This window comes from Squalius cephalus (assembly GCF_949319135.1).
Source record: "Squalius cephalus genome assembly, chromosome: 18".
NCBI lineage: Eukaryota > Metazoa > Chordata > Actinopteri > Cypriniformes > Leuciscidae > Squalius > Squalius cephalus.
The window spans coordinates 11959840-11980522 of NC_137139.1; the positions used below are offsets into that span (position 1 = coordinate 11959840).

The window sequence follows — 20683 nt, forward strand, 5'->3', positions numbered from 1 at the left end:
TGGGGTTCAAATGTTCTTGATTCAGTTTTAAAGGGATGGTATAATGCGCTTTTCACAAGATGTAAAATAAGTCTCTGATGTCCCCAGAGTGTGTATGTGAAGTTTTAGCTCAAAATACCCCACAGATATTTTTATACAGCATGTTAAAGTTGTCACTTTTTGAGGGTGAGCAAAAACGCGCCGTTTTTGTGTCTGTCCCTTTAAATGCAAATGAGCTGCTGCTCCCGGCACAGAGGGCGGAGCTTCAAGAGCTCGTGTCCTTTTACCTCACACACACATGCACTGAAAATTTCAAAGCCTTTTATGTTCAAACCGGAGTCAGATAATGATGGAGAGACTTGAGAAGAAGTGACAACATGTAGACAACAATTCTGAATGCTTAGTTGATGAATTTATGTAGCTTATGTGTAGTGATCTTCTAGTCATTGATTAGCATATTCTGTCATGATAATCTATAAATCACGTTCCCGGGGGAGGGGTTTATGTAAATTTTAGAGTTAGTGATGTCACTAACCCGGGAGGAAGCTCCTGTAGTCCCTACCAGCCGTTTGTTGTAGTCCTTAAAAAGCGATTTCTGTAAAAGAATATCTCCCTTTGCTTTGAACTTTGAGCATCGTAACTTTGCAGATGTTGTTTACGCTCAAACAGCAACTTTACACACTAACTAAAGTTAGAAAAGTGAAATCATATTCAACCACCCCTTAAAAGAGTGATTTTAGGCAAAAAGAAGGTTCTATAAGGACAAATGTCTTACATTTTTGCATAATACTTTTAACAGGGTATTTCGATTTTTGTCTAGTGATAAAGTACAGTATGGTTACGAGCTGTTAAATTAATAAAATGTATAAATTAAACCTAAATAAATAAAATGATTCCATGATGGGAAACCCTAAAAGGTTGTACTTTTGTAGGTCTCTGGTAACCTGAACAAAGCATGATTGTGTTGACCCACATTTCTGCCTGTGAAACAGAGTTAATAATTCACCTGTTGTCTGGCTGGGTTTTGAGGAAGCATGGCATATCAAAGTGTACACTACATTTATATTAGGTACAGTATGCACTAGATTGAATATAGTATTATTGGCAAAATATTAATATCATTAAGAATGTCATTGTAAATGGTAAGTGTAACTCTTTTGAGCTTTTTAATTTAATCATGCACAACCATGCTGGAAATTAAAACAGCTAAAACCAGCCTTCTTATCTGCTTTAAACTGGTCTCCCAGACTGGCCAAGCTTGTATTCAGCTGGTTTTAGCTGGTCTGCTAAATAAGTGAACCAGCATGGGTATGACCAGGCTGGAAGAACAACTCAAACAGTCAACCAGCCTAGGCTAGTTTTATAAATTGCACAACATTATAAATGCACACTTAATAATCCTGATATTCTATCATTATTATTAAAAAATATTTAACAAAATGACATTCTTACACTGTTTGAGTAACATCCCACATAAATGTAGTTGTAATATTATATGTAGTTATTATAGTTCTAATAATTGTTGCTAGTATGTTGACCATATACCATGGTGAATTTTTGTAAGGGTTTTCTGGACACTCAGCCTTTATTTGGTTACAGAACACTATTGACACCAGTGGTGTCAGCTTTCAAGGCCCTGTTAATGGTTTAATCGTCAAAAGCAAACTTCTTGTTCTGGTTTTTGTGCATCATGTGACTGTAGAACTCACATGGTAGACACACCGTCTCCTCTTCTCTCTGTTCGCCTCTCTTTGCTCCAACACAAGCTCATGAAACATTGAGGAACATTGGATTACTGTAGTTTGCTGTAGGCCAAAGTCAATGCTCAGGTAAAGATGACAATTTATGATATACTGCTTCTGTTGGTGATTTTCATTTTAAAGTCACTTGCCATGCGATTTGTTTGTAAAAAAATTAGGCTGAAGGAATATGTTTCTGTAAGACTGGCTTTGTCTTGTCAAACTCACTTAATGTTGGACATCATGCTGACTTGTAGAGTTAATGTTAGCCATTCGTATTTATTTCGGTCTGCTTACGGTTTTTAGGGTGGAATTTTAATGAATGTTGTCTCCGAAAAGCTAATGATCTGAAGATGAGCCACTAAATGATGCACTAAATATTTCAGATATGAAGGTAATTGAAACCTCATTCCCAGTTTTCTAAGATACAGAAGATGAAATGGACGATTAGGCCCTGTCTCTCACTGCATTTGAATTTGAAAGCTCATTTTCTGATTATTACGGTATTTGTTTAAAGGATTAGAGTTGTTAAACAATAGCCTGATTCTTAAGTGTCAGTGTGAATTCCCTCCTCTTACCCAATGTCCTGTTTTACATTATACTTCTAATTACATTAGAGCAGAATTTGGAATTTTTTTTTTGCTGTTTATCACACGTTCTCCGCTCCTGTACGTCTAGTTGTAGAAATATTGGAGCCTGGGGCTTATTTAATGAAACTCAGTTTCTGTATTCTGTTGTCTATAAACCCTTGTCTAGTTATTGCCCAGGAAAAACAGCCTGACCGTTTGTGATAACATGGCAAAATTGTGAAAACTTGACCCATCCTGACATTTATAAAAAAAATACTCCTGTCCTGAGATCACAGTTCACTGTATCTTTATTATAATAAATTATTGTACAGTTGTCTAATGTCAGAATGTATTTCCATGTGGTTTTATTGTGTTCACTTGTACACATATGTGATTGATTCATTTTGTGGCTAATATTAGGTAAATTAGGTAAATAAATTTAGTAGGCATAAAAGCTTGAAAAAAAAAATCAATAAGTGGAGAAAAGAAGATTGTTAAGACATGATTAATATAAGAAACCTTTACTGCCTGAAGTTGTTTTCTTGTTGTTCATTTCTGTCACAGTCCTATCAGTTCTCTCATGGAAAACGGATCATTCCCATGAAAACATTAGGGTGCAGACCTTTTCAAGCAAGGCTATTGTATTACATGCTCTCTTTAATGTTAGATTGGTTTGTGGCTTGAATTCAGACCACAGGCGACTCAACTTGCATCCCATCATGCACTCGGGGTCTCCCACACAGTTTGAATGGTAACACTTGCTCTGATTCTGGTTTGCCAGAGAGCATTTACGCCTGTTGTTTGCTGGGCCCTGATTTTGATGGATTGAGTTTTGCCTGTACATTTGAAGGTCAATAGTTGCCATGGGACTGTTAGTAAACAGTGAGGGTTTTGGGCTATCTTGACCAGTCTGTGGGCTGGGATGAAAGCCTCTACATTTGGGCTCTGAATGGAATATATATCTGCCAGACTAACTGAACTGGCAGGGGTTTAAAGGTCTTTGACTAAACCACAGTGAATATCTCCATTGCTATTGCTAGTAGATTTATTTTGGTGACCAGATGGAGCTTTACAGTATTTGGGAAGAGTTTTGTTGGCTTAACAAAATGAGATTGATATAATCACCCGTTTTAATTCTAAAGCAAGTATTTCAAATAACGACTGCCTTTTCTCCTGTATTCTTTCACAAGACTCTTAACCACTCGTGCCAAATCCTTCCCCTTGGCAGGATTTTGTTTAGAGAAGCTCTTGAGGAGATTTTCTCAGATTTAGTTAAACAGCCGATGTCATTTGTGTTTAAATGCAACAGGTGGGAATTTACATTATATTTGGGAGTACTGTTCACAAATAGTTAGTCTCTCTGAACTTCTATAGTGTCTCCATTTCTTTTTCTTTAACACTCTTTGGCTAAGGGTTCCCAGACTTTGCCAGCTGAGCCTCAATGATTTAACTTATTTATTTGTAAACCCTCTGAGATTACCAGTAATTTTCTAATCTTTCATTAAATGTAGAAGTAATAATAATTGATATGATTTAATTTTTTTATACAAGATCAAATGAATGTTTCTGATTGATAGTAATTTTACACATTTTTAGCATTAGCATTTTTTTTTTATTATTATTATTTTTTATCTAGATTCTCCTGCTTTTAGGGTGTGTGCACACTAGGCGATCTGAACCATGTTGGAGCACGTTTGACCCCCTTTTGACTAGTGTGATCTGTCCGTGGGAACAGATCAGGACTATAAGTATACAAGTAGTGTGATTGCTGACCGCGCCAGAGAACTGAATAATAATAATAACTGGTAATTTGCGAGTAGATGCAAATTCCACCCTCAATGTCAACTGAATTAGTAATAATGTTCTGAAATGTGCAGCATAACAAGTGAAAATCGCTGCACTGCATAAGTGATAAATATATTAGGCCATCTATTAGCCATGTTTCTTCCTCTTTTCTTCAAAAACAAAAAGTTGAATCTTAGGGCACATTTACATGACAGTGATGTACTAAAAACGTTTTTCGCATACAGACATTGTCAAAACGATCCCCGTTCACATAGATCCGTGAAAATGATTACTGTATTATTCATGCCCGGCCAGTAGATGGCGATGTCACTTTGTAAAGAAACACTACGCACCTATAGACTGAACACGTAATGCGCATGTGCACAACGTCACCGAAATTCCCGTTTTCGTAGTTTTCACAGAGACGATAATGGTATCATTTTCAAAAACTTGCATTTTGAAACCTGTTTTCAAAAGTTTGTGTATTCAGGCCCCCAAAATGCTGTTGTCGTGTAAATGAATGGCCAAAATGCATAAACAGTTTTCCTTTTTTAGTTGAAAATGGTGTCGTATAAACAGCCCTTCAGAAATCCAAAAAATTGTGTTTTAAATGTGTAAATAAACGGCCAATATGTAATTTTTTTTTTTTTTTTTTTTTGCAAGAACCCCTTGTTGAGGAACCCTGCTGTAGGCTATACTTAAATCTTGTTTTATTTTAAACCATAATTCAACAGTTTAATAAGGGAAGTTAAAGATTTCTCACCCCTTTTGTGTACAGGAAAGAAAGATATTTGGAATGTGTACTATACAGATTGATATAGAGCTCCAAATGTTTGTTTAAACTTGTACATCAAACTATTGTAACTCCGATATGGATCCAGAAATCTCACCATTTGTCAGACATCCCCATTTAAATAAGTTACCACATATTCATATACTATATTATAGGGCACTCCTGTCTTGCTGTTTAGAGTATCTAAGGCCGTTTGCACCCCATAATTAGCACACTTTCATCATATTTAACTAATGTCTTACATGTAGAATCCTCCTTATCATCCAGTATCACTAAGTTATCACTCAGCTTGAATATGCAAGGGTTTTCCATCCACAAACCAATGGCTGTGGAGACGACACAATGGCATGTGTGTGTGCACTGTGCATGCAATACAGGGTCAATCTTTAAAAAACATGTTTTCAGCTACACGCACTGATTCAGGTCCTCATGGTGTTTTTTTTCTTCCTTTTTTTCTCAGCATCTGACTTGGTGCCATCATGAGTGGGGGAGTGAATGTGAAGAGTCTTCCACGAGCCCAGCCGGGCTCCGGCATACCTATGCACAGGACCAGACTCCCCTCCCCAAAACCTGAGCCCAAGTGCACCAGCAGTGGCCTTCCGAGACCATCCACACACATCCCTGTTAGCAACAAAAGCCCCTGTAGTAGCAGCAGCCCTACAGCTGTCTCCACCAAAGATGTACTGAGGGACACCACCCTCAGAAACCAGCATCTGCTTCTAAGAGGCAGTCCACCTATTCAACGTTCTTCCACCAGTTCTCAAATACAGACCCAAGACTCTAGATCAGCCCATAACAGTCCACAAGTTCGACGGAAAGTGTCCCCACTTTCAAGGGGTCATCTGGATGGGTCCAAGACAGAGAGTATGCTTGACCTTCGGTCCAATGGCAACAAGAACTTCCAGAGTGGGATCTTTTGTTCTCAGACAGGACGAATGGACAATGGTAACGGCTTGATCTCAGAAGAACTCAAGTGCCATGAGGAGAGGGCTGCTTCTGGAAGCAGTCAAAGCAAGACGGGTATCCCTTCGTTCAAATTTAGTAACAAAAACTTGAGGCCTGGTCCAGCAGCCACTAACGTTGATACAAGTCTCCTCAGAGTCCATAGAGAGAGAGTGTCCCTGCAGAACAGTGCCTCCAGTAGCTTCTCAGATGAGGAGATGTGCACCCCAGATGACCTCAGCCCGGAGGTCCCACAGAGATCACCACCCGAGGCTATTGCAGTCCCTAAACACGACGCCTCTAGTGTTGAACTGCTCAGAGCCAAACAGACACCGAAGGTCAATATGGCGGCCGTCGCACCTTTCAGATACAAGTAAGTTATGAAAAATACATTGAAGGAGGGTAGCACTGCTATGATCGAAACATCAATTTAGACCACAACCAAAAAAGAAAAAAGACCCGGCTGTTTTTTCTAGTTAGTGCAGAGTCAGTATAATGTTGACCTAATTGTTCATAATGGTTTTTCTAGTAAAGCTTTTTGACCAAGGAGGGCTTGCTAGTAAAGCTAGTTAAGAAGTGTGATTGGGGACATCAACCCCTAATGCTCGAGACTGATATGTAAAACACAACATATGCTAGTGACTGTCAGCATCCTTGTTCACATAAACGTCCTTGTTGATCCTGGAACAACATTCCAATCAACCAATCAGATTTGAGGGATGATTACCGTTAATGTCAAGTTTCGGCTTAAAGCCAGGGATAGGTCCTTCTACATCAGTGTTATTCACCATAATGTCCCTCTGATTTCAGGGATAGCTTATGGTTAGGGTTAGGTTTAGGGGTAGGGATAGTGTGAGGACTATGGTTTTGGACAGGAATGTTGTTGAACACGACAATCGTACAACAGTTTGTCACTGGGTCAGTAGACTTAAAGGGGCAATTTTGTATCTTACCTATGCCAAAAATTAGTCCTTTTCCACTCGTAATCTTTTCAGCGCTGAATCAGTCAAGCGGTTTAAGTTTCTGTCCCGCTCTCAGAAACTGTGTCGCTCTTGTTTAAAAGCTTCTCCTGCCAGCATGAATACTCTTCGAATCATCTGCCCCTTAAGGGACAACTTTGCATCCCTAAAATGTGCATATTAGTACCTTAGAGTAGTAATGTACCCTTACGGTACTACTAAGAAGGTATAAATTTTGAAGGTACCTTTGAGACTACTGCCCAAGTGACAAGCTGTTGCTCCTCTAAAAGTAGAATTTGTGAAAAGTCCTGCTCATATGAACTGGAGTCAAGGTCATCATCAGGAGAGGTGCCCACTAAGGTCATCTATGCATGATGGACAGTTATTAAAGCAGTTACATTTGAGACATAGAATATTGTTAACCATGTAAATATGCAAATAAGGGCAAACCCCAGAGTTTACAAATGTGCAGTCTAAAATCTTGAAACCCGACTCCTCAGTATTATTTCACTTAGATCACTCAAGATAAGTCAGGATTGCAATAGGATTACATTAAGCTATTTTTAAAATTGATTCTGGGTTAACACTTGCAATAAATTGCATTTCATTTTTCGAAATTTGTTTGTCAAATTGTCTTGTTTTAACGGTTTGTACATGTACTGCATTACATGGTTTGTTATTTCTCCAGCAATTCAATTCTGCTGCTGCATAATTTGTCTTCCCTCTATCTGTCTTCACACCTGTCTGTGCCCAGCTCACTCTCTCTCTCTGTCGCTTTTGTCTCTTTCACTCTTTTTCTTCCCATTTCATCCAGTTTTGACCAATATGACAGTCCATCACTTACGCTGACAGATTAGCCCCCTTTTCCACTCGTAATCTTTCCAGCGCTGAATCAGTGAAGCGGTTTAAGTTTCTGTCCCGCTCTCAGAGACTGTGTCGCTCTTGCCCTCTGTATGCCTGCTGGGAATTCTGGGGCACAGTAGATGGTTAAAAAGCTTCTCCTGCCAGCATGAACACTCTCAGAATTATCTGCTCTAATGAGTCAGTGCAGTGGACACCCGGTGGGCACAGGATACACTGGCATCAGGGCCACTGCCATGTTAGAGTAACTGAATATAAACCAGCCATTACAGTGACAAAGCTTCTGTTTGAAAATAGCACTGAACATTGATTATTTTCAGATTGTAAAATACCAATTATGCTGCATCTGAACTTCTAGGCTGGCTTTCAGTGAAATAACACCTGCATATTTGCACATTTCCAAGGAGCAGAGCTGGTTTTTGGTTATGAGGCTCTGGGAAAGTCACTGTGTCTAATTGTCTTATTCTTTTCATTTTGTTTTATAAAGGCGGCAGATTGAGGAAGACATATCTCTGGATGACTTTAGCGACTGTTCCTCTGACTCAATAGAAGTCTGCTGTGATGAACTCAATACTGGTGAGTTATTTGCACTCTCCTTTGTTTATTATATTTTGGCTTTAATATTAATCAAAATGACCAACAGTCTTTTTAGTTTACATTCACATCACAAAGCCAAAGTGATCTGGATGTGTTTAAATCCATTTTTATTTTTTATAAAACATTTTTGGTGACCTTTTAAATATGACCAATATAAGATGCACCTAAACTGTCCCAGATGCATAAAACCCACTGGCCTGGCATGCACCTAATTTCAAAAATCTCAATAAAATGTACAATAAATGTACTATCAATGTTAGGCACCAGTCTTAACACTTGTAATTCATTAAAAAAAAAACTTTATACACCTGTTGCATTCCCGGGTCCATTTGGACCCATTAGAACGTAATCTTATAAAACAGTCATAACTTGAATGAATGTGCAAACATTTTGAAATTTTGAATTTTACCATGTTTTTACTGTGCTATTACTACATTTATGCCCTTTTATTATTTAAAACATTAAGAAATGCTTGAAGAACTATGAAGAGCAGTGTGGTGCAAGAATATCTATATATATTTTATTTTTGATACATTTTCTTTTAATGCAATTAAATATTTTATGTATAGCCTATATATATAAATATTTTTATGAAATTTATAAGAGCAAATAATATGATAATTACTAGTATAAACTCAATTGACTTCAATAGATTTAATTAAAGTCCTTTGAACTTATAATTCATGAAAAGCAAGTGTCATATTTGTGACCTAATATACATCATTATATATTTTTAATGAATATTTCACACATGACTTCTGAAATTTCACTAATGAATGTCTGACTGTTCACACTAATCACATTGCCCAAAAAAAAAGTGATATGTATTTGATTTAATTCCATGTATATACATTTGAAATTAAGATTTCCCAGATTGGGTTTCCCAGAATTTGTTTTTTAAATTCCAAGCAATTTTTGATGTTCAAACCCAAATATGTGGTGAAGGAAGGTTTGAGCCACGTTCAACTGCGGTGTGAATGAATGAACTAAAGGAAGATCGTTTAATGGAATCCTGAAAGTTGAGGACAGAGAGCATTAAATCAGTCCTTCCTTCTACTTTGTGGCCTAATTCTCCATCTCTGAGTGCCTTGTTGCCCGTGGCGGTGGGTGCGTGGCACAGTGAGAGAAAGCAGGCGAAGAGAGCGATAGCTGCAGGATTTCCACTCCCTGCAAAGAGAGTGAATGCAGCGTTCACAAAGACCGTCTTCACCCCACTGCTCTAACAGACAGCCTGGCCTACTCTGACCCTCACTCAGACAGACATGAAGCCAGCTAGACCACCCCAACTGCAGACGGAGAGTTCAGCTGTACTCTATTAAATATAAAGGTTACAAAAAGGGGTTTACAGTCGGATGCCATAGAAGAACATTTTTAAGCTCCAAATATGCTTTGCTTTAGCTTGTGAAAGCAAGTGTTGCTTTTACCCAAAACAGCCTATAGCAACCACCTTGCAATTTCTCAACAAGTATAACAATGATTCATGAGTCTTTGGTGAAATTAATCTCCTCTAAAGAACAATTAAAGAACCAAATGTTAACGTGAATGTTTAACTAATGTCTGTGTTCTTTGGTGTAATATGTTGGTTATATTTCTAATGGAATGTGTTAACAGTGTTTATGAACCTAGAGTATTGAGAGAGAGAGAGAGAGAGAGAGAGAGAGAGAGAGAGAGAGAGAGAGAGAGAGAGAGAGAGAGAGAGAGAGAGAGAGAGAGAGAGAGAGAGAGAGAGAGAGAGAGAGAGAGAATTGGCGATGAATGATCTAAGTGTTGTGAGTATGTGTGTTAGTGATGAGTGATCTGAGAGCGTAAGTGTTATAGTGAGTGGGCTCAAGGGTTTCATCAGGTTTGCGATCAGATCCACCCCTGAGAATCGACAAAAGCTGATCTGCAGATTGAATTACACTTTTCCCATTTCAACATCTGCCGGCTTCCTTCCTCAGATGGTTGACACTCAAATGTATAATACATTTATAAAAACTGATAATACATTGCCCCTCTCTCACTCTAACACACACACACACACGGTCAAGAACTGCACTAAACATGCGCTTTGATTCTTGAACTTCTTTGAAGCATTACATCTGAAGTTTGTATTTTTTTGTGCCAATGGTGTCAGTCTTATTAGAGGCCTAGGAAAAGTTTATTGGCGTGTCCACAGCAGCCATCATGTTGAGATCACATGATGGACCGACTGTGTCTTGCAGTCCGCAGGTAGTAAACACAAACTTATAGACATCTGAAACTTCAGTGATTCAGAGCTAATGCCGTTTCATAAGTTGTTTCATAGAGTGCTGCAGTGATGACGTATTCTTGTAGGCCAACCTGTACGTTAGCATCACACTGGTCCCCTCCACTAAAACCCAATAGGGTTTTTCCATTGGCTTTTGGATTATCGCAGAAAACAAGGTCTGTGACCAACAAAAGTTAGATTTTTACACGTTTTGTTCATCAAGATAAACTTCACAAACTTTTCTGAAGCTTAAATAATGACTTCAACATCACCATCACTAGGCTTCAGCTTTTTCAATCTTTATTTAAAAACATTTTCCCTGAAAGTTTGGGGTATAATGGAATGAAACATGAAAAATATCTTGAACTTGTGTTCACCACAGACATTTTTTCAGTCCAAAAACCCTTCAGAACAATGGAACTGGAAGTGCTAAAATGCTAAAATTGGTTTTGGCATAGAAAACTACATAATTCTTGCAGCACTCTATTGGAGTGGGTGAAAATGTAAACATGGCCATTCATGTTCAGAACGAGCTGGCCTTGGGTTTTTTTTTTTCCTTTTCTTTTTTTCTCAAGTTTATTCATTGATGACCTTCTAAATAGTAGCAGCTGATAGCATCTGACAAAATAACATTTTTGCAAGAAAATTTGTAAATTCACTATATTAGATTTTTGTTCAGAGACCAATTAAAAGACCCCCCGCCCCCACATTTAATATTAATAATTATTATTTAAATTGTAGTAAACCATGCATACTGCACAATATTCAGTAAGATAGTATTCTAACATTGCCTTTTTTCATTCATTAATTGAATGGCACTCTCTGAATTAAATATGTGACAACATTTTAGGATAATGTTGTTTTGAATGTCTAATGTTGCATAATGCATTTTATTCAAATAAATAGTAGGCAGTATTCTGTGTATAGGCCTACTCTGCATTATGCTAATACTCTGTTCTGAATATTGCCACTTTTTTTTTACTCATTTGAACATTACTTTTATTAAAAATGCAAAACGCCCATTTAATGTCCGTATACTGTACGTTCACCTTTAACCAAACGAATTAGCAAAGGAATAGCATAGCATAAGTTTGCAGTTTTAGAAGCTGATGCTGGATTTCACCTTTTATTATATTCACAAATGTAAACTCCATTTTAACATTGGATATGAAGTGTAATTCCTTTGTTTGGGATTTTCCTAAATCTCATGGCAGCTTTGGTAAATGCTTTGAGGATAGAAGACCAAAAGCTGCCAGATCTGGTTTTATGGCAATTAATTGGGAGAAAATCCTGATTTTAGTGTTTATGCTTGCACGTTTTTGGCAGATTGCAGGCATCAAGGTCGAATTAATTTTTAGCATATGGCAAGGAGAGGGAGGCAAAATCTGACCCACTGGCTGAAAGACAAATCGCAAATCAGCACTGGCCTTTTTTTAAAGTTGACTCTTCAGATTTGACTTCTTCAGCATGAATATATATTTGAATCTGCAGTGAACTAGAGAATCTGCAGTGAACTAGAGTGCATGTGAATTGGCATCAAAAATTGCTTTACACACACACACATACATTATACATAATGATGAATGTATGTCAGCTAACCCTATTAACACATGTTTACCCAGAAGCCTATCAGATTTGAGGAAATTATCCCTGTTGCTTGTTAATCGTTTGTTTTGGCACCCCAGTCGCTCACTGTTTTAATATACTTTATTTTGCTTGATCTTAATCCCAGTTTTGAACCTTTTTCAAAGCTTAGATTCTCTGAGAAAAGTTTAGCGCACCTCATAAACCCTGACACGGACTGTTTGTACAAACAGAGAGGAACATTCATTTCTTAAAATGGAATCTCACATCATGTTGATACTTGAGACTGGGCATTGACAGTTGCTCTTAGGAAACTAAACTAAAGCCACTATAAATGCTAATTGTCTTGATGTCGGGAGGGACGAGTGTAATGGGCTCAACATGGATGGTGTGCATTTGTGGCTGTGTATCCTTATGCTCAGCTGGCATGCACACTTGTTTTAGTAAAAGCGTGTGAATGTTAGCATGCTAGCTAGGCTTTTGTATTTTCTAAAGAAAACAGTGGTGTTTGCACATGCAAAAGTCACTGCCCACAATGCAAGTGTGATTGCTATGGTTTTGTGATGTGGTTATTAATGTGTTCACATTTTGATTTCAATTTGTTATGTGGTTGCCAGGGTGTTGCTATGCAGTTACTAAGGTGCTGCTTTGTTGCTAGGGGGTTCTGTGTATTTGCCTGAGGTGCGTTTCCCAAAAGCATCGCTAGCCAACTATGGTCACAACTTCTGTCCTTATCTGCATAGTTCATTGAGTCGGTGTTTCCCGAATCTATAGTTCCAACGAACATCTGCAAAACAGCATCGCAAAATTGTGTGGTCTGAACCACAGCTCTCGACCTGTGGTTAGAAACATAGTTTCTTGTTTGCATGACATGTGGACTTATATATCCTTAACTTCAGCAAAATAAGCAAGCTGACATATATTTTATTATGAATATATTTACGTCTTTTAGTTTGTCAAGAGATTTAAAGCGCTGTTTTTGAAGAGTGCGCATGTGTCTACGTACCCTAGTACGTAAGAACAAGTCTATGATTGAATCTGGAAATGAGAATTAGTCATCAGATGCCAGTAATTGATAAATTATCAAATGCTGAAAAAAATCTAGCATTAATTCGATCTCAAAATTGATTAATTTAAAGAAGTTATTACTCCACCATCTGCGTGACATCATTAACCAATGTGGTTGAACGGCGAATTTGCGACAATACAACGCTATGTCACGACCAATTCGTACGAATTCGTACGAGCGATTAAAAGGTGGCTAATTCTCAATATGCCTAAACCAAAGTGATGGGTAGGGGCGGGGTCAGGGGTAGGTCATTCGTACGAATTCATTCAAATTTGGCAACTCGTAAATATGTAAGATTTAGCAAATATTTTATGAATTCGTACGAGTGAGGTCGTATGAACTGGTACGAATTAGCCACCTCGTAAAATTCGTATGAATTACCGTGAGATCGGGTTGGACAATATGGTTTTGGGAAACAGTCTTGACTAGCTAGTTGATTTCATCACTGACTACGTTTACATGCAGCCAATAACCCGTTCAAAACCGGGATATTAGCAATAACCCGGTCGCGCACGGCCATGTAAACACCGGCAAAAACCCGAATATGCTCATATCCCGGTTTTTAAAAACCCGGATATGATCCCTGGGGTACCCCTTTTCTAACCCGAATATTTGGTCATGTAAACGCGTATCGGCATATCCCCATTAAAAGGAACATTGATTTGTGTTCTGCGCATGTTCTATTCGCAAGGAATCTTGGTCTTTTGAGTAGAGACGGCGCATACAGAAACCCGCGTGCAGTATACCGGAAGTAAACAAGAAGTAGAGGTAAACATGGCGAGACGCAGCACAGCAACACACTTTTGGAGCGAGGAGGAAAGCACAAACAAACGCGATCGCTATCTGCCCCGAACTATTCATTATCTGCGTGCTGCTGCTGCTGTTGTTGTCTTTGGATACACGAAGAAGAATCGGAAATTACGCATATTGCGTCTTAAGGTTGTCCGTACGTACAGATGCTAACCGTGCGTCGCCGTTTACATCGGGATATTACCAATTGATTACAAATTCCATGTATACAGGAGTAACTCTCTCTGCTCACGCATGTAAACGGGTTATTCCGAATGTTTCAGAAACCCAAATAGTGACCTTAAAGGACAAGTTCGGTATTTTACACTTAAAGCCCTGTTTACAGATCGTTTCTGATGAAATAGAACGGTTAAGATTAAAATGTGGACACATGCTGCTGTCCCGAGAATTTTAGGTTTATTTCGCTTCCCCCCCCCACCTACACAATGGCAGCCTATGGGCACTGGAACAATCCTTCATAAAACGCATTAAACTTTCGTTTACAAAGACGTGAAACTCACCGAGTGGTCAGGGGTGTTCAATGATATGCTCACAAAAAAATCGCTGCAAAAGATGCTTTCCAACAGGTGTTTTACCATTCGTTGTAAAACTGTGGACCTATTTTTCCAAACGTCTCACACCCGTAGATTCTTCCGTTGAGAGCTTGAATAATAGACACTCCAGCCCAGTTGGTGGCGATAATGCACCTTTGCCAATTACAAGCAAACCACTGGCATTTAATTGAATACACAGAAGCAGCAGAAGAAGAAGCGGCGGAGTAATACCGTACCGCACACAGCCCATCCAATTCAAGTCAATGGAGTTGGACAAAAACTACGATAAAACCTGTTGGAAAGCATCTTTTGCAGCGATTTTTGTGTGAGCATATCAGTGAACACCCCTGACCACTCGGTGAGTTTCACGTCTTTGTAATCGAAAGTTTATTGCGTTTTAGGAAGGATTGTTCCAGTGCCCATAGGCTGCCATTGTGTAGGTGGGGGGAGAAGCGAAATAAACCTAAAATTCTCTGGACAGCAGCATGTGTCCACATTTTTATCTCAACCGTTCTATTTCATCAGAAACGATCTGTAAACAGGGCTTTAAGTGTAAAATACCGAACTTGTCCTTTAACTTGACCATAACCCGGTTATTGGCTGCATGTAAACGTAGTCAATGATGCATGATCGTACTATGGTAGTTAAGGAGCGAGTTACATCGTTGTTCGGGAACCACACCCCATGAGCGTTACTTTGCACAGTGTTATTTTAGTATTATCTATATATTATTATTGTATTTATTGATATTTTAAATTCAGCTCTTTTATATTTTTTTATTTCAATTTAAGTTTACATTTTATTATTTTTAATGTGCTTTTGTCATTAGTGTTTTATAGAATCTTGTTTCCACCACAGAATAAAAAAACAACAACACAATTGCGACACAATACTGACTTTTCTTCTCAGAATTGCGAGTTATAAAGTCAGAATTGCGTGATAAAAAGTCGCAATTATCTTTTTTATTTTTTATTCTGTGATATTCTGACTTTATAACTCGCAATTGCAAGAAAAAAAAAGTCAGAATTGCAAGATAAAAGTCGCTATTAAATTTTTATCTTTTAAATAGTTTTATTCCGTGGCAAAAACAAGCTTCCTTTTTTAAATATTTGATATCGCTGGTATTTCTGATGTCACAAACTACCTTGTAATCAATCAGATCAATGTGTGATCGTCAACGAGTGGATCTCTGAGCTGGAGTGAGTGAGTGGAGGCGGGGCTAATTTGAATATTCATAGAACCGTATATATATATAATTTTTATTTTATTTTTCATTTTAGTTTTAGTTTTATCATTTTAGTACTTCAACTTCAACTTATTTTATTCAGTTGCCAAGGCATCATTTTTGTTTAAGTTTAGGTTTTTCCATCTAATATTTATATTTTATTTCAGCTTTATTTCAGTGTCAACAATAACGACACTGGCTATGTGGTTGCTTAGGTGATCTGAGTGATTTTATCGCATTACTACACTCTTAAATAAAGATTCTTTACTGGCATCAATGGTTCTAGGAAGAACCTCCAAGTACAAGATTTTTTTTAACAGCATTGCAGAAAAGGAACTTTTTAGTGGAAAAAAGTTTCTTCAGATTATTAAAAATGTTATTCTGTTCACTGAAAGGTTCTTTGGGAAACCAAAAATGGTTCTTATATTGAGAATCACATGTGAATCCCCTTTTGGAACCTTTATTTAAGAGTGTACAGTGTTTCACTTTCACTTATTCAATTCAGGTGTTAATACCCTTAAATTGCACCAAGTCAGATAACAAGAGGTCAGCCATCCTTTTAAATCAGTCACTAGTGATCACAGTGGTCATCAGATAATGACGCTGCAGTGATACATCCTAGTCCTACGAAATGGGGCTAACCAACCATGGCAGAGACACAGACAGAGATTAAACAGCAGCGCAGACGGGACATCGCCGTTTGCTAAAGCAAGACATAGAATGCTTCAGTGACAGACGTGATTAGTCATTAACTTAGATATTTACATTACTTCCATTTCATGAGACCACTGTCACATGCAATCTGATTTGGTTTAGTTTTCTCTGTGTTCTGTTCCCGTTTGATTTGCTAATTAGTTTCCATGGTTCTTAATTAGTTAACACCTGTTCTATTTCAGTCAATCATCCCTATGTATTTAAAGTCCTCCTGTGGTGAAAATCAAGCTTTTAATTTTGTTTATATGTCTATGTGGTGTTTTTAATATGCTTTAAGACAAACCATGTGCAAATTCATACGTCAACACCATTGCTGAGTATTTTCTCTTTAAAACGGCAGTGAACCAACAACGCAAAAACGTGGTTTGAAATCGCTGGCGTCACAAACTAACTTGTAACCAATCAGATCAATTTGTGATCATCAACAAGTGGATCTCTGAGCTGGTGTGAGTGAGTGGAGGCGGGGATAATTTGCATATTCATTGAACCGCGTATACTAATTGTGGCAAGGGTGTGGAGTTACATTCAAGCTTTTTTAAGGCATGAAGACTTTTTTTTGTTGGTGATCAAAGATGAATTTTAAGGGATAAAATTATTGACTACAGGGAGACTTTAAGCCTTCAGTTTCCTGTTTTTCATTGTCTACGTTATTCCAAGTGGTTGTGTTACATTATTCTCCAGTGATCTCCTATGTTTTAGCAAAGACTATAGAATAACACAAGGTGCGTCACTCGTATTGTTTTGAATGGGGAAAAGTGCAATGCTCAATATGGTGGAATAAGTCCCGCCTTCTAAATAAGAGCCAATCGCCGATTAGTAAAGTCATCGCGTCACCGCAGGTGCCGTTAGAAGCTCCGGTTCCTAGAAACAGTCAGATGTGAGCTTCTACTGCACATTAGCTTGATCCAGTCTGAAAATTTTTGTTTTCGAGCGTTTAGAAACAGTTGTTGTCAGATTTCATTGGTGATTTCAAATTTATTCGTAAGCTTGGCAAACAGTTTTGGAGAATTTGATGTTTCCCTATTCAAAGAGATAGGAGCTGCACTTTCATGCCCGAGAGGCGTTTCAAAGATGGCCGCCGAGTGAAATTACTTGTCTTAAAGGGACTTTGGTTTTAGTTAGTGGGGTTATAATAAAGACTATTTTGTTTACTACTCCTTTGTCATGTGATTCCTATACAACCTACGCCTGACAACAACTATATAAGAGTCACACAAGGACATGCATTAAGACATTTTTAATAATGTGTTCGGCTCATTTCATGCCTGCTTTGTCTCTTTGGGTCAGTGCTTTGGAAAAGAAAGCCCATTGAGTGAGCAGTGCTCATTTAGGGAGCAGACATCATAGTTTGGCACTAATCATAAAGTAAGAATTGCATTCTAATGCAAATGTTCTTGTAACACGTGGGGCAGTCAGATAATCAGATATGACTCCATTCAGGGCCTAATATAATATAATATAATATAATATAATATAATATAATATAATATAATATAATATAATATAATATAATATAATATAATATAATATAATATAACATAATATAATATAATAGAATATAATAGAATATAATAATAGAATAGAATAGAATAGAACTGAATAGAACAGAACAGAACAGAATAGAATAGAATAGAATTGAATAAAATCTAATAGAATAGAATAGAATAGAATAGAATAGAATAGAATAGAATAGAATAGAATAGAATAGAATAGAATAGAATAGAATAGAATAGAATAGAATATGATTTTTTTGCAGCTAGCCTGAGAATTTTTTTTTTTTTTTTTGGCTCAGAACATTGCCTGACAGCCTGCGGGAGTGTTTTTCCTTAAGGTCACCATGTACTTTTGAATTCAGTAGAACATTGCAGTTTATTTGAAAACAGATAGCATGATCAGTTAACACTTTACACTGCTGAGTGGGACAGTAGAGAGAAATGTGCTTCCTATCTCCTATAATAACCATCTTTTACAGACATAAAAAGGAGTATAGTATGTGAGGGAGTAGTACGTGTAGGGTATTACAGGAATTGACGCACAGCCATAAGAAAACACATGAGTAGGTAGCCAATGAAGTAGAGGTCATGAATCTATGGCCCAGCATTAGTCTGGCTTGTAGAGAGGATTTCCTCCTAGTTCCTCTGGTCTCTGTGGCTTTGTTTGGAAACATCGGCCCTTGGACTGAGTCATACTCGGGTGTGGTGTAGTTTAACCATCAGTAATAGACCTTTTCCTTTTTAAGAAAGGTTTAACAACTGGAAAACAGTAAACAGATATGCTTACTTTAAGCCAAAGACATTTATTCAACTAAGTGTTATGTGAATTTTAGACAGAACGTTTGGCTAAAGCTGAATGAAATTAATGCATAATATTATCACCTTATAAAGTTGGCTCTCTCTGTCTTTTATATTGCTTCCATATTTTGGAAATGTTGGACAATTATGGCCATGGTAACGGTGATGGCAAAATTAATTTTATAAAATGACTCTCTAAAGGTTCTAGTGCAGTCTTGTTCTGGAAAGTTATTTAAGTAGCAGTGTCTTAATTCTCCCTATGGGGAAATTACAGAACAGATTTCAAGGCATAACAATACAATATAATATACTTTTTTTTGTAAAATGTACCCCAATGTTTTATTTACGAAATACAGTGTAGAGAAATGTACAAATAATGTCTCCAAAATGTATCCTTTTAATATTTAATATATATATATATATACATAAAAAAAAAATAGAGAGATTTTTTTAACAGTATTTTAAAAACTAATATTAATTTGTCTAATAATAATATTTTATTTTTACAATTTAATAATTTATAGGATTGGGCTAAAGGTTTAGGCAAGATTTTTGAAACTCCCTCCACATACAATCATTTGATACACGTTTGACAAGACACTCTTATACAGCAATATCTTTGGAAAGTTACAAAGTGACAAATGGGTCATATAATTGGACTTTGAATGTTTGACTCAAGCTAAATTTTGAGTTACTCTGAAGTTTGTCCAGCAATTTTGCAATGGTGTCTGGGTCTTCAGCACAGGACAGTCGGCTCAGTGTTGGAGCCCCACAAGTAAGAGACGAGGTGGCGACCTGTGGTGAAATTTACGTGAGTGCGCTATCTTGAGCCCACGGTCAAAACAGAGTGCTGTTTATAAGCAAGGGCTTCCCCATGAACAGATCTAGCTCTGTGTGTTATTCCTTCCACTTTATATCTGGTGTGACATTAATGTCTCTATTGGGAGGAACTTTGGACTAGCTTGCTGGTTTGGATATGTTTGCCTCCTTGAATCACGTCTGACATTAGAAATACGAAGTTAGAATGAGGTTAACACATTCAGTGAAAATACTAATTCGTCCTGGACTGTTTTTTTAAAATGGAATGATACTTTAAATCATGTGCTGTTACTTTCCTATGATGAAACAGGCACAAAATCTTGCAATGAAGGAGAGATTCAAGCCATATTTAGAGACCAGAGTATCATTGAGATGGGCTTTTTGAGCAAGCAACCACCTAGCAACACCTTAGCAACTACCCAGAACATGGCAACTTCATAGCAACATTCTAAAAACTATTATTCTATAACTATTAATCTATTATTGTTGTTGTATAATGTATTTTTTAAATGCTTCTGTGGTCTTCAAAAAGGGCCAGAAATGTAATTGTCTGACTGACCAGTAGTATGCAAATGATTTTTTTTTTATATACTGTTCATAACGGTCTCTAAAGGGTAGCACCAACACTGTTTCCCTTTAAAGCTGTTTGCTGCATTTGAATATTTCCGTTTGCCCTTTGGATTTCCGCCAAAAAACTGCAAAGATATTTCAGAAACTTTCATAGACTTTGTTCAGCGATTTTCTCATTGACTCGTTTAGTACTGGTTTTTAAGTTGCCATCAGGAATTAATGCATTAAGTGCATGATAGGAAGAAACGGACGTATTATGCATATTAATTAATGGATAAGGTAATGCACCACCCTGAAAGCATGCACTCTACTTGAGCCGATTGATTGACTGATAGATAGATAAATATTGAGACATAAGTTGAGTTTATGTTATTAAGTGCAATAGTAGTGCCTCATTTGCAAACTTGATAAGAATACAGAGAGAATGATACATTGAGTTGCTTTATCAACCCTGTGTCCTTGAGCTAAGATGTATGAGGTCAGTTATTTCCACTTGGATGGTCCGTTTGGTAGAGCTTGGCCTTGTTGAGATGAAATGACAGAACTAAGTAGAGCACTCTCAAAAATTGATTCAAACATGGCTAGATCCCTTTCGGCTTCAGAGGAAGGAACTG

General features: G+C 37.5%; 1 protein-coding gene across 1 annotated transcript in view; it reads left to right on the forward strand.

Moving 5' to 3' along the window:
• The first annotated feature begins 1733 nt into the window (after positions 1-1733).
• Positions 1734-20683, forward strand: part of nav1a (neuron navigator 1a) — a 138830-nt gene continuing 119880 nt past the window's right edge. The window contains 3 exon segments of the mRNA XM_079848548.1: positions 1734-1808; positions 5326-6180; positions 8115-8203. Of these exon segments, the coding sequence (XP_079704674.1) occupies positions 5345-6180; positions 8115-8203 (925 nt within the window). The 5' untranslated portion in view covers positions 1734-1808; positions 5326-5344.